Source organism: Onthophagus taurus, chromosome 8 (assembly GCF_036711975.1).
Source record: "Onthophagus taurus isolate NC chromosome 8, IU_Otau_3.0, whole genome shotgun sequence".
NCBI lineage: Eukaryota > Metazoa > Arthropoda > Insecta > Coleoptera > Scarabaeidae > Onthophagus > Onthophagus taurus.
In genome coordinates this window covers 2,584,726-2,598,914 of record NC_091973.1, presented here as the reverse complement: position 1 = coordinate 2,598,914, position 14,189 = coordinate 2,584,726, and the positions used below count along the sequence as shown (strand labels likewise).

The 14,189-nt window shown below is 33.4% G+C and overlaps 2 protein-coding genes across 2 annotated transcripts; both read right to left on the bottom strand.

Moving 5' to 3' along the window:
* Positions 1-262: 262 nt before the first annotated feature.
* On the bottom strand, positions 263-9,712 carry LOC111425419 (uncharacterized). Its single transcript, XM_023059417.2, has 9 exons — positions 9,446-9,712; positions 4,934-5,138; positions 3,339-4,880; positions 3,087-3,287; positions 2,032-2,317; positions 1,781-1,978; positions 1,576-1,710; positions 1,239-1,525; positions 263-1,181 (listed from the first exon to the last, which is right to left on the bottom strand). Exons 1-9 carry the CDS (start codon positions 9,542-9,544, stop codon positions 730-732), a joined length of 3,405 nt encoding a protein of 1,134 aa, XP_022915185.2. The 5' UTR covers positions 9,545-9,712; the 3' UTR covers positions 263-729.
* A 3,534-nt stretch (positions 9,713-13,246) lies between these two features.
* LOC111425611 (uncharacterized) lies at positions 13,247-14,042 on the bottom strand. The gene is made up of 3 exons (XM_023059742.2): positions 13,815-14,042; positions 13,578-13,767; positions 13,247-13,523 (listed from the first exon to the last, which is right to left on the bottom strand). The coding sequence occupies exons 1-3, from the start codon at positions 13,925-13,927 to the stop codon at positions 13,308-13,310; spliced, it is 519 nt and encodes a 172-aa protein (XP_022915510.1). The 5' UTR covers positions 13,928-14,042; the 3' UTR covers positions 13,247-13,307.
* Positions 14,043-14,189: the final 147 nt, after the last annotated feature.

Here is a 14,189-nt window from a genome sequence, read left to right as displayed (position 1 = left end):
AAAATAAAAAGTAAGCAAAAATAATTACAATAAATAGTTTTGTAATTAAAATAGTTATTGCAATTAGGTTTTGTTTTATGCTGTACGTGGCTTAAAATGTTTATTTTATTATTTCTCGATATTCTTAAAGACTATTAAGTCTTCTAAAAGTTTAAGTTTTTTTTTTCAGCGTTTAGTTTGAGTTATTTTTGATGAATGTTTATTTAGTTAACAGTATTATTTTGTAGTAGACAATAAAAATCTAATAAAAAGTTTTAAAACGTAATTTAGATAATTTTTTATTCTTATAAGTGTAAAAAAAAAATATAAAAAGTAAGCAAAAATAATTACAATAAATAGTCTACTTAACAACTAAAAAATTAAAAGAAATCAATTTATTCATATCAAAATCTCGATTTGTTTTTAAGAAACAGAATTAATAAACAAAGAGATTTGGATTCGATCAAGTAATTTTTCAAATGTAGCAAAAATGGGAAAGAAAAATATATTTTTGTAAAAATTGTCAAGGAGAAAGCTCACTTTGAATAAATGAACCTGCTCCCATAACCTAAATAAAAACAATTTATGACAAAAATATGTTTTAAAGAAATTTTGAAAAAAAACTTGATAAAATATTTATTTAATAATTAAATTAATATATTATCATCGATTCTTTTTAATCTTAATCTAAATATCACCAACATTTAAGATTGCTTAACTCGCTTATTTCTGGTAATACGAAAAAAGAAATTACAACCCCGCTCTTTTGGAGCATTCCATCTCATCACTGCCATCGCTGCACTCAATATAACCATTACAAAGTCGATTCGTTGGCAAACAATCGCCCAGCGGACATCTGTGCCCGTTACAAATTGATTTACTCGACGAAATCGTTTCATTACTTTCGTTTAAATGCGAAAATATCCATTTGATGTATTTTGAGACTTTCGTGTAAACTCCGGGACGATCTTTTCTTGCGCAACCATAACCGTTACTTGTAACTCCTTGTAAAGTCCAACGACCATCTTCTTCAGGACACATTAATCCACCCCCGGAATCACCCAAACACGCATCTCTCCCCCCACGATCAAACCCAGCACAAAACATATTATCAGTTATTCTATATAATGGCAAAAACACGGTGCGTTTTCGACATTCTTCAGTTGATATTATTGGTATTTGAACTTCTTGTAATGTATCAGCTAAAACACATCAACTAAAATCAAACACACTCTACATAAATATACATTATTCCTTACGAAAAATTCTCCCAGTTTCAAATAATTGCCCCCAACCAATAACGGTGCACATAGTGCCATCAGAAATTGGTGAATTTTCTTTTGGTAAACAAATAGGTCTGACATAATCACTAAAACTGACTGAAAATTCCATTTTCAACAAAGACACATCATTCACAAATCCTGCATCGATATAATCAGGATGTAAAATGATTTTGACGATGTGTCTAAGTTGCTCGTAAGGTGATGTTAAAGTAGCTCCGCGTCTTAAAGTACCTAAACGAGCCACCCAATGCTCATCCATGGTTCTAAAAAATGTTTAAATTTCTTTTGATCTTAACGAGTTTAAATTAATTACCGATAAAAGCAATGTCCAGCTGAAATAAGCCATTTCTCTGAAAGCAAAGTAGCTCCGCATTGGAATTCTCCTTCTTTGTACAAAGCTGCCTGCCAAGGCCAAGCTCCTAAACCAGCATTAATACCTCCTACGATTCTAGAATAGAAGATCTTGTATAACTTGATTCCCGCTGCGAAATTGTTTAATGATAAATACAAAAAGTTACCTGGCTACTCGCCCTACTTGGGGACGCGTACCGCATTCTAAGTGGCCGCATTTAATCTTAAGAACATCTTTCGTGGTGCAATTAGTTTCTGTGAAAATAATGCTACTATTAAAAGTTTCTTTTTGAAAACCTTTTTCGATCGTAAAATATTTAGTGTCTAAATTATTTTCATGAATAATTTCAGTTTCTTCTAAAGTCCTAAAAATGAAAAAAAATTAAACATTTATTTAACAATTTTTGGATTTTAGTACTGGTAAGATATCGCATTACAAACAGATTGCGCCAAATCATTCAAACCCGATTCAGACGTTTTATTTTCATCCAAACACAATTTAAACCAATCCCCGTATTTACGAACCAATAAATAACCACTTTCGTTGTACGAAAATTCGTCGGCTTCTTCGATTTTTTCCGATATTGTAACGCAACGTCTTTCATCATCGCCCAATGGGCAATCATTAACACCATCACATATTTTTGATTTTTCGATACATTTTTTTGAATTTGCACAGACGTAATTTCCTGGTTTACACCATTCTAAGAAATTAAGTTAATAGTTATTACTTAACTAGTTATGAAAAGACTAATTTTGTTTGACGAATGTAATATTTGCCATAACGAGTGAGCGAGTTTTACAAATTACGTGAGTTAAACAAAATTAGCCGTTTCATAACGTGTTAAGTACAAAATTTTATCTAATTCCATTGAAAAAGCAAATTTTGTTCAAAACTTGACTTATTCTATTAGTGACAGATGTCAATTTGTAGTTAGGTTATGGAATTCATTACATCACTAGTTATAAAAAAGCGACGTTACATAACGTCAGAAAGATATGTAAAATTTAATTTTCATAATGGAATTAGGTAAAATATTTTATCTACGACTGCTTGGATAAGTCATTATTACATTAGCATTATCACACTCATTTAAGTTACGTAATGAAGTTCATTACCGCACTGGTTTCATTACGTAACGCATTTTTAGCCCAATCAGAACAGACTAATTCAATAATAAATTCTATTAAAACGAGCAACAATACTAAAGAAAAAGTGCTACATATTTAAAGAGAAATAATACTATTTAATTCAAAATTGTCAACAATCATTTCAAAATATTTTTATAAATGTCAAAATAGACCTTTTTAAAGACATTGATTCGTCGTAGATAAAATGTTGTATATCACACGTGGGCTAGAGCATAATTTTGACCTCGTCGTGAAATTCTTCACACTCGTACTGTAATTATGTTTCTAGCCCACTTGTTATATAAATAACTATTTCTTTATTTAAATATTATAATTACTTACCGCATTCATTTTCATCGGAATAATCCCAACAATCAACTATGCCATCACAAATTTTCCCCTTTAAAAGCTGCGATCTTAAATAATCGGCGCAAGTACAATTTTCTTCGTCCTTTCCGTTTTCGCAGTCGATTAATTGATTGCATCTTGCTGTATTTGGTAAACATTGTCCGTTATCACATTTAACGGTGTTTTCTGTGCATTCTAAAAAATTTTATGATTTAATGTTTGACTTATGATTTATTATGAAGTTACCTGTTGTGTTAAGTGGGATGGGAAATAAATTCTTTTCGCTAATTTCTTTATCCATTTTGTTAAAATTTTTGGTTAAAACTTCGAACCCATCCCGATTAATTGTGTAACTATTTCTTACAGCTTTACTATTGCTGGTTATATCTGATTCATTTTGAGATAGCCGACTAATTTCTGATAATTTTTTTAATTCGCTCGGTGTTAAATACTCCCTTATGACATCAACGGAAACGCTGGTATTTTCTCCGGCGATAATTCTTTCAATTTCAGCATCATCAATATCCGGGACACTCATCTTTTGGTTTCTGATCAAACCTTTGCTCTCATTTTGATGTTCATCGTGTTCAAAATTTAACATCCCCATTATTTTAATATCGTTATTATTTATTTTAGCCGTGGAAGTTTCTTTAAAAAAGCTTCTTTCTTCGACATCAATTGGGCGTCTTCTTAATGGTCGTCCAATTCCCGAATTAGATTTAACGGGCATTAGCGTAACGAGAGGTTGTTTTGTCGTTGAGGAAAACGATGGAATTAAATCTTCAGCGTCAACGACCTCTACTTGACCTTGGCCAAAACTTTCGGTTGTTACGGATGTTGAAATAATTTCTTCGGTTATAATGTTTGGTGGTTTTAGCGTTGTGGATGTTAAATTTTCCTCTGATAATTTATTAAGCGGGATTGGATGCGCGGATGAAAGAATGTTTAAAGGATTTACGTTGTAAGTTAAACCAGGATTTGTAAAGCTGGTGTAAGTAGGTGATTTTTCTTTTGAAACGATTGGTATCCACGGTTGGTCATTGATTTCAGGTGGCATAAAATCGAATTTTTTCGTTGTTTCAGTTGGGACTTTAACGGTTGGTTTGGAGACTTGATCAACCGAAGCGATTTTATAATAAGAACTGGTAACGGCAGTTTCCTTTAAATTACCCTTTTTAACGCTTTGTTGTTGCTCTGGTTTCTTATTAACGGCGATATCCGCCTCGGTTTTGCTAATTTGAAACGATCCTTGGATAACTGGTAGATTTTCCTCTTCGACGTTAACTTCTTGTATTTCCGGCCTTTTTGTTGGGATGGTTATGTTATCTTTTATTGGTTTCTCTATTCGTAATTTTGTTGTTGGTTTTAAATTTTCTAATGGTTTTGAGTTATCGGGTTTTAAAATTTCGATGGGTTTTGGTTTAGAAGATCTTTGGTATAAATTTTGTTCTTTTATTAATTTAATTGAAATACTTCGTGAGTCGAAACGAATGTTTTTGAAAATTGGTTTTTTCGATAAAGCATCGCTTACTAGGGCGTCCCTTAAAATTTTTTCTATGTTCGTTATCGTTCTAGGAATTTTTCTTTTATTCAACGTTACTTTATAATAAATAGTTTGGGTATCGTTACCGAATTTTTCAACATTACAACCAACGATTGCAGCGCTTAACGGCGTCCTTTGGTATAATATTTCTAATTGATTTTTGTATCTACGCGCTTTCTCCGGTAAATTACCAACGAATCGATCTCCGCGTAAAACCTTTACGCTGCAACTAAACATCAGCAACGCTAAAAAAATTTTATAAAAATACCGATATTTTTAAACAATTTCTTTTATTTACGGTTTGTTGGTTCTCCTCTCAACGTTCCCATATATAAAGCTAATCCAGCTATTGAAACCACAGCCACTAAAACTACAAGAGAGGCTGCTGCCAACGCAATCGAACACGTTCTACCTCCTCCTTTTGGTTTATTACTACTAGGTTGGGGTTGCTCCCGCCACAAAAGAGTTGAATGTCGTGATGATAAACCCAAGTTGTACTCATTCTTTATAAAATAAAAATTAAACCAAAAATTTTATTAAAAAGCTTTGTCTTAAAACTAAACCAATGTTATTAAGAAAAAAATTTTGCGCAAAATGAGATATCAACGGAATGCTCTAACAATTCGATATGGTTTGGTGTGCAGAGTTCTGGAGTTGCGGCGGAGTCCGGATCTTCACCTCGTGCCTTCAAAATCCATGAAAGAACGATATGTTGTGAAAAAATAATATATATATATTTAGAGATGTTTTGGACTACGATGAGATGATGTTAAGAAATGTCCAAAATTAGATGTTAATATGCATCATCAAGCTCCGAATACTAGAGAATACCAGGTTATGATACTTCGGGCCGAGTATGATCGTACTTTGTTTGAAATGGATGGAAAAGTCGGCCTCCCCAGAAAATACCACCTCATGATACTTGGGTTGGGTTGGTTTTGGTTGCGAAAAACTTACCTCTGCCACCGAGTATTTCCAATACCAGAAAATACCACCTCATGATACTTGGGGCCGAGTATGATCACATCTTGCTTGAAACGGATTGAAAAAGCAACCTCGGCCGACTTCGAAGACGTCGGCCGCCACCGAATATTTCGCATACTAGAAGATACCACCTCATGATACTTGGGGTTGGGTTGGATTTGGTTGGGAAAAAGTAACCTCGGCCGACTTCGAAGACGTCGGCCGCCATCGAGTATTTCCAGTACCAGAAAAAACCACCTCATGATACTTGGGTTGGGTTGGATTTGGTTGCGAAAAACTTACCTCTGCCACCGAGTATTTCCAATACCAGAAAATACCACCTCATGATACTTGGGGCGGCCGACGTCTCCGAAGTCGGCCGAGTATGATCACATCTTGCTTGAAACGGATTGAAAAAGCAACCTCGGCCGACTTCGAAGACGTCGGCCGCCACCGAATATTTCGCATACCAGAAGATACCACCTCATGATACTTGGGTTGGATTGGATTTGGTTGGGAAAAAGTAACCTCGGCCGACTTCGAAGACGTCGGCCGCCATCGAGTACTTCCAATACCAGAAAAAAACACCTCATGATACTAAAAAACGTATTTTGCATACAAGAAAATATCACTTCATGATATTTGAGGCGGCCGACGTCTTCGAAGTCGGCCGAGTATGTTTATTTCAAATACTCGAGAATACCAGCTTATGATACTTGGGGCGGTGGACGACATGTTACTAGCTCTATTAGAAAATGTTATAATTGATAAACAAAATAAAGTTGGATATGAAATCCGTTCCAAGGATTAACAAGATTGAGTTTTAAAATACATTTATACTAAATATATTGCTATTAACATATCTGTTAGTCTTTCTCCCATTCCTAAACATTTATTAACTATTTTGAGAGTTAACGTAGCTGCATTCATGATTATCATCAGTTACAAAATCTGCCATCTCTTCTTCTATCAGTTCAGAATATAGTAGCCTGGATGTTATTCTGCAACTTGTCATCATCCTTCTGTGATGTGACAAAACTTGGCCAGAAAGATCCAAGAAAGAACGATATGTTGTGAAAAAATAATATATATATATTTAGAGATGTTTTGGACTACGATGAGATGATGTTAAGGAATGTCCAAAATTAGATGTTAATATGCATCATCACGCCCCGAATACTAGAGAATACCAGGTTATGATACTTGGGGCCGAGTATGATCCTACCTTGTTTGAAATGGATGGAAGAGTCGGCCTCCCCAGAAAATACCACCTCATGATACTTGGGTTGGGTTGGATTTGGTTGGGAAAAAGTAACCTCGGCCGACTTCGAAGACGTCGGTCGCCACCGAATATTTCGCATACCAGAAAATACCACCTCATGATACTTGGGTTGGGTTGGATTTGGTTGCGAAAAACTTACCTCGGCCGACTTCGAAGACGTCGGCCGCCACCGAGTATTTCCAATACCAGAAAAAAACACCTCATGATACTTGGGGCGGCCGACGTCTCCGAAATCGGCCGAGTATGATCACATCTTGCTTGAAACAGATTGAAAAAGAAACCTTGGCAGACTTAGAAGACGTCGGCCGCTCTCGCATATTTGGAATACTAGAGAATACTAGCTCATGATACTTGGGTGGGGTTTACTTGGGGCGGCCGACGTCTTCGAAGTCGGCCGAGTATGATCGTACCTTGTTTGAAATGGATGGAAAAAAATGTATTTTGCATACAAGAAAATATCACTTCATGATATTTGGGGCGAGTATGTTTATTTCAAATACTCGAGAATACCAGCTTATGATACTTGGGGAGATGGGCGCCATGTTACTAGCTCTGTTAGAAAATGTTATAATTGATAAGTTGTTCCATTAAACAAAATAAAGTTGGATATGGAATCCGTTCCAAGGATTAACAAGATTGAGTTTTAAAACACATTTATTCTAAATATATTGCTATTAACATATCTGTTAGTCTTTCTCCCATTCCTAAACATTTATTAACTATTTTGACAGTTAACATAGTAAAATTTGCCATCTCTTCTTCTATTAGTTCAGAATATAGTAGCCTGGATGTTATTCTGCAACGATATGATGTGACAAAACTTGGCCAGAACAGCAAATTCTAGAAGTTTTCAACTACTTTAAGGATCTCATCTCTTCCTGTTGTTAACTCTCCGAACTTCTTGTCGTTACCTGTTCCTGCGGTAAATCCATCGACTTAATTAAGTTCTTCATCATTTAATCGTGGGATTCTGCTTAATCCTATCGCGATAATTGAACGCGGCAATTAGCGAAGAGTAATTAAACCAAAAAATTAATAAAAAGTCCATCGATTTTATCACTTTTGAACTTGTTTCTGAATAATTTCTAGTTTAATTTTATTTCTAATTTCTGTTATGATTTTGACATACAATGAGCTGAAATGGTACTCCACTTTAACTTGAAATGCAGATAATAACAAATTTCAATTCTATGCAAGTCTTTGTGTTAGGTGATAACATTGAATTAATAAGATTTGGAAAGTCAATTTCACTTCGATTAATTTTTTTTTCTTTAAGAAAAATGCGAAATGTTCGATTGCTGCCCGATTCAATGCCTTTTACAGCGCAATAATTGCGCGGACGTTCGCTCAAGAATGTCGCTTTAACATTTTTTTCCTAACATCCAAAGGTGTTAGATTTACACTTAATTCGAGGCAACGAAGAAAAAGAACGATTTCAAATACAATTTAATTTTTATTTTTAAGTTATAATAAAAGAAGCGGATGAAGTCGTTTTTTTTTAACACAGGAAGTGTGAGACGTGTTAGATTTTTCGATAACAACGGGATGAGTAATTTTTTTTCTTTCTTTAAAGAATAAGATTTTTTTTGTTTTGGATGAGCAACATTTTTTGGTCGGCCACCCATCATCGGAATACCGAGAAGAGATAATTGTTCGAAGCGACATATTCGAAATACTCGAAGGCCAAATGTGAACCAATTAAAATGCTTTTCTTTGGTCAAAAGAACAAAGGAGAACCAAAAAGAGGTTTGCTTTAAATAAATTCAAAAAAGAATAAAATAAATTTAATTTGAACCGTTTTTGTTATTCTTTTTTGTTGGGCGAATGATGATGGGAGATTGAAGATCTTAGAGGTTGCAAGTTCCGATATATCTTTGAAAGGACTACACCTCAGCGACCTTGTAAGTTGGTTGCCCCCCATTTTCTTCTTTCATTAAACGCCCGAAGAGTCTCCGAGCTTCTTTTCACTTTATAGTCTTACATAGTTCGTTCACTCCTTTGCATTTTGAGGCGCTAGGTTTGCTCAGTTTCTAGTTTTTCTTTCAAGACCAGACTCGTTTTTACTCAGCGGCGACGTCGTCGTGAGGAAGTAGTTAACTTTTTTTTGCTTTTATTTTTTTATGCATCTTTTGCAACTGTGGATTCAATATAGGGTTAAAGATAATTTTATAAATTTTTTTGTGATGTGCTAGATAAAAATTAGATTTAATGGGGAATTGAATATCGCTTTGGTGCATTAACAGGTCAGTTACCTGGCCAGAATGCGGCTTGCTTAGAAAAGAGGTTGTTTACCCTTAACTCGATAGAGTAATAAATAAGAAATTGATTTAAATTGGCGAAAAAAAAATTGAATAATTTGTTTATTGGAACAAATTTTTAAATCAAATTAAACTAAGTAGGCGCGATAATAGTCGCTCAATTAACAATATGTCGAAGAAACTGTTAGACGGACACCGATGCCAGATGTTTAATTCATGCAACAACAGTAACTGTTGAATAATATCAATATAAAACACTCAATCAAGAAATGTATAACAAAATTTTTAATTACAAATTTTTAATTACCTGTCTAAAATTTGTATTATAACTCGGATGATAAAATGTTCCATTTGCTAAAGCCGGCCTGTATTTGGAACGAGCCGAATTTGCACAAAAAGTTTCCATGTCATACGCACGTTGACACTTTTACAGAAAACCTTTCGTTTTTTTTTTGTTTGTTTTAACGCAAAACTCTTAACTACATTTTTTTCATCGTATATTTTTTTGTATGATCACCGCAACCGCTTCTCGCGAACGTCCGCTCTTCGCGGACACCAAAGACGATCTGTTGGTTAAATTCGTGGTCGTCACGTCTCTTTTGAAGAAGAAGCCAACACGGAGTTAACGGTTGTTCCTTTACATGTTTTTTATTTTACTTGAGGTTCCCTTTTACCCAGAACCTTACTCTATCTTATTTAGAAAATTACTTACACACATTTTTTTTTAAATATATTTTAAATTTCTTCTTTATCATCGACTACAAAAATTATTAACTTAAAAACGTTTATAATTCTCATACTTTTTTATATATTTCATTGGTCTAGTGGTTTTGTTGTTCTAGATATAAGATTGATTTTGGATATATTTATGCTCACAATTCATGAAGCTATTAATGATTTTGGAAGATTTTTTCTGTATTATGCTCCGGATACCGTTTTTTTCCAACACTCTTCTAATTTTCACATTTTTGAAAAATTCTCCACATTGATGCATCTGGGAGCAAAAATGTTACAGACCATTGTGTTAAGGGTACAATTCGCTACAACTTTTGTAGTAAAAGTTTTTCTGTATTATTATTTCCGTTTTTTTCAACACTTTTCTAATTTTCACATTTTTGAAAAATTCTCCACATTGATGCATCTGGGAGCAAAAATGTTACAGACCATTGTGTTAAGGGTACAATTCGCTACAACTTTTGTAGTAAAAGTTTTTCTGTATTATTATTTCCGTTTTTTTCAACACTCTTCTAATTTTCACATTTTTGAAAAATTCTCCACATTGATGCATCTGGGAGCAAAAATGTTACAGACCATTGTGTTAAGGGTACAATTCGCTACAACTTTTGTAGTAAAAGTTTTTCTGTATTATTATTTCCGTTTTTTTCAACACTTTTCTAATTTTCACATTTTTGAAAAATTCTCCACATTGATGCATTTGGGAGCAAAAATGTTACAGACCATTGTGTTAAGGGTACAATTCGCTACAACTTTTGTAGTAAAAGTTTTTCTGTATTGTTATTTCCGTTTTTTTCAACACTTTTATAATTTTCACATTTTTGAAAAATTCTCCACATTGATGCATTTGGGAGCAAAAATGTTACACACCATTGTGTTAAGGGTACAATTTGCTACAACTTTTGTAGTAAAAGTTTTTCTGTATTATGCTCCGGATACCGTTTTTTTCCAACACTCTTCTAATTTTCACATTTTTGAAAAATTCTCCACATTGATGCATTTGGGAGCAAAAATGTTACACACCATTGTGTTAAGGGTACAATTTGCTACAACTTTTGTAGTAAAAGTTTTTCTGTATTATTATTTCCGTTTTTTTCAACACTTCTAATTTTCACATTTTTGAAAAATTCTCCATATTGATGCATTTGGGAGCAAAAATGTTACACATCATTGTGTTAAGGGTACAATTTGCTACAACTTTTGTAGTAAAAGTTTTTCTGTATTATGCTCCGGATACCGTTTTTTTTTCAACACTCTTCTAATTTTCACATTTTTGAAAAATTCTCCACATTGATGCATCTGGGAGCAAAAATGTTACAGACCATTGTGTTAAGGGTACAATTCGCTACAACTTTTGTAGTAAAAGTTTTTCTGTATTATTATTTCCGTTTTTTTCAACACTCTTCTAATTTTCACATTTTTGAAAAATTCTAAACATTGATGCATCTGGGAGCAAAAATGTTACAGACCATTGTGTTAAGGGTACAATTTGCTACAACTTTTGCAGTAAAAGTTTTTCTGTATTATGCTCCGGTACCGTTTTTTTCCAACACTCTTCTAATTTTCACATTTTTGAAAAATTCTCCACATTGATGCATCTGGGAGCAAAAATGTTACAGACCATTGTGTTAAGGGTACAATTTGCTACAACTTTTGTAGTAAAAGTTTTTCTGTATTATTATTTCCGTTTTTTTCAACACTTCTAATTTTCACATTTTTGAAAAATTCTCCACATTGATGCATTTGGGAGCAAAAATGTTACACACCATTGTGTTAAGGGTACAATTTGCTACAACTTTTGCAGTAAACATTTTTCTGTATTATGCTCCGGATACCGTTTTTTTTCAACACTCTTCTAATTTTCACATTTTTGAAAAATTCTCCACATTGATGCATCTGGGAGCAAAAATGTTACAGACCTTTGTGTTAAGGGTACAATTCGCTACAACTTTTGTAGTAAAAGTTTTTCTGTATTATTATTTCCGTTTTTTTCAACACTCTTCTAATTTTCACATTTTTAAAAAATTCTCCACATTGATGCATTTGGGAGCAAAAATGTTACACACCATTGTGTTAAGGGTACAATTTGCTACAACTTTTGCAGTAAACATTTTTCTGTATTATGCTCCGGATACCGTTTTTTTCCAACACTCTTCTAATTTTCACATTTTTGAAAAATTCTCCACATTGATGCATTTGGGAGCAAAAATGTTACACACCATTGTGTTAAGGGTACAATTTGCTACAACTTTTGTAGTAAAAGTTTTTCTGTATTATTATTTTCGTTTTTTTCAACACTTCTAATTTTCACATTTTTGAAAAATTCTCCACATTGATGCATCTGGGAGCAAAAATGTTACAGACCATTGTGTTAAGGGTACAATTCGCTACAACTTTTGTAGTAAAAGTTTTTCTGTATTATTATTTCCGTTTTTTTCAACACTCTTCTAATTTTCACATTTTTGAAAAATTCTCCACATTGATGCATCTGGGAGCAAAAATGTTACAGACCATTGTGTTAAGGGTACAATTTGCTACAACTTTTGTAGTAAAAGTTTTTCTGTATTATTATTTCCGTTTTTTTCAACACTCCTCTAATTTTCATATTTTCGAAAAATTCTCCACAGTGCTGCATCTCCACGTTTGATTTCGATTCAAACCTTTAGCATCTACTACGCAAAAGTAACAATCATTAGGCTTCATCCAGATCATAGGAATACCAAAGAACATCTTTGATATTTCTTTTTTGTTTTTTTAATAATTTTAATACTTTAATTGTTATATAAAGACATCAAGTAATTGAAACAAAATATTAACACATGACAACTTATCAAAATTCACGTGTAAGTACTTCAATATTGTCAAATAACTGCGATCTCAGCTGTTCTGCGGAGCAAGGGGTCTTTGAGTGGGGATCACGTGATGTTTGTATGCGCGAAAAAGTTGCGCAGAAGCCTAATCATAACTGGAAAATAAATTTTATTACTAACAAGCCGACAATTTTTCAAAATATAAGATATGTAAAAATCATAAAAAACAGTTACTTGAAAACATAAAAATTTGCAAAGCTGTTTTTAATTTCATCTAAAAATTTGCAAAGTTACAAGTTCTCACGTAGTAATTCTATGTTAGTGTCTCACTAACGGTACATTTGTATTGTCGCTATATAACGTTGAGAGGAGATCACGGAATCGCGTAATTAGGCAAAAAGACTATGTTGATCTTTAAAGATCACATCTGTCGAAAGAACGCGTCAGTTGTACCATTGTAACACATTTCAACTGCGTTATTATTATTATTATTATCCATTTCTTCATTTTTCGATCTAAAACCCTACTCTAAATAATATAAAGTACATTAATAAAACGTAAAATTTATTTTCATTTTTTATTATTTAAGAGTTATTTGCAAGTTTTAATCATCCCATTTTTTTTTCATGAAAATTTTTTAGATGTTAATGCTGTATATATTCTTTGAACGACGTCGGAGCTAAGACCGAACCACTGTCCACTAGAAGAACTGGATGATGACCTTGCACTGGATCGTCCGAAGAAGGCATCGTAATAATCATAATCAGTCGAGATCACATTGAACTTGGCGTAGTAAATTGCAGCAAATGCCGAGTAGATAAGTAAAATGGCAGTTCCAAGCTAAATAAAAAACGTAATTATTAATAATTATTCATTATTAATCAAGTTTATTACCTGGAAGGCCGCCCAAAACTTAAATGAACCCTCTTGAATAATAAAATTATAATAATTTGACCATATATCGGTTTTAACGGCTTTTTGTTCTTCTTTATGCTCTACAATGTGGTCGTGGTCGTGATCATCGTGATCGTGAACATCAACGTGATCGTAATCCATCATCATTCCTCTCCCCTCTCTTTCTTCACTAAAATCACCCATCAAGTAATCAAAAAAAACTTTAAAAAAATTTACCTGTCGTAAATCTGAGGCATGGGTGTTGTGGCAACCGGATAATTCACGGTACCACAAACCGTTTGTTTGAACAAAGCGATCGTTACGCACAATATAAACGAGTACGAACACATCTTTCTTTTCTTAAAAACAACTCTGGCTAAATATGGGAAAAAATATCAGAGTCTTTTAAGTTTTGACTTAACAATGAGACTGCACCGCGAGGAGATAATGTACTGATGTTAAGCAAAGATATCTTCACGTCGTGATATGATTTGTTTAGACAATTAACACCTTTGAAAATGTAACGGCTCCCAAGGTTAATAATTTTTATAACAAACACTGTCTCAATTACGTAAATTATGAAAAATATTTTTTTGGGCGTTAATTGAACAA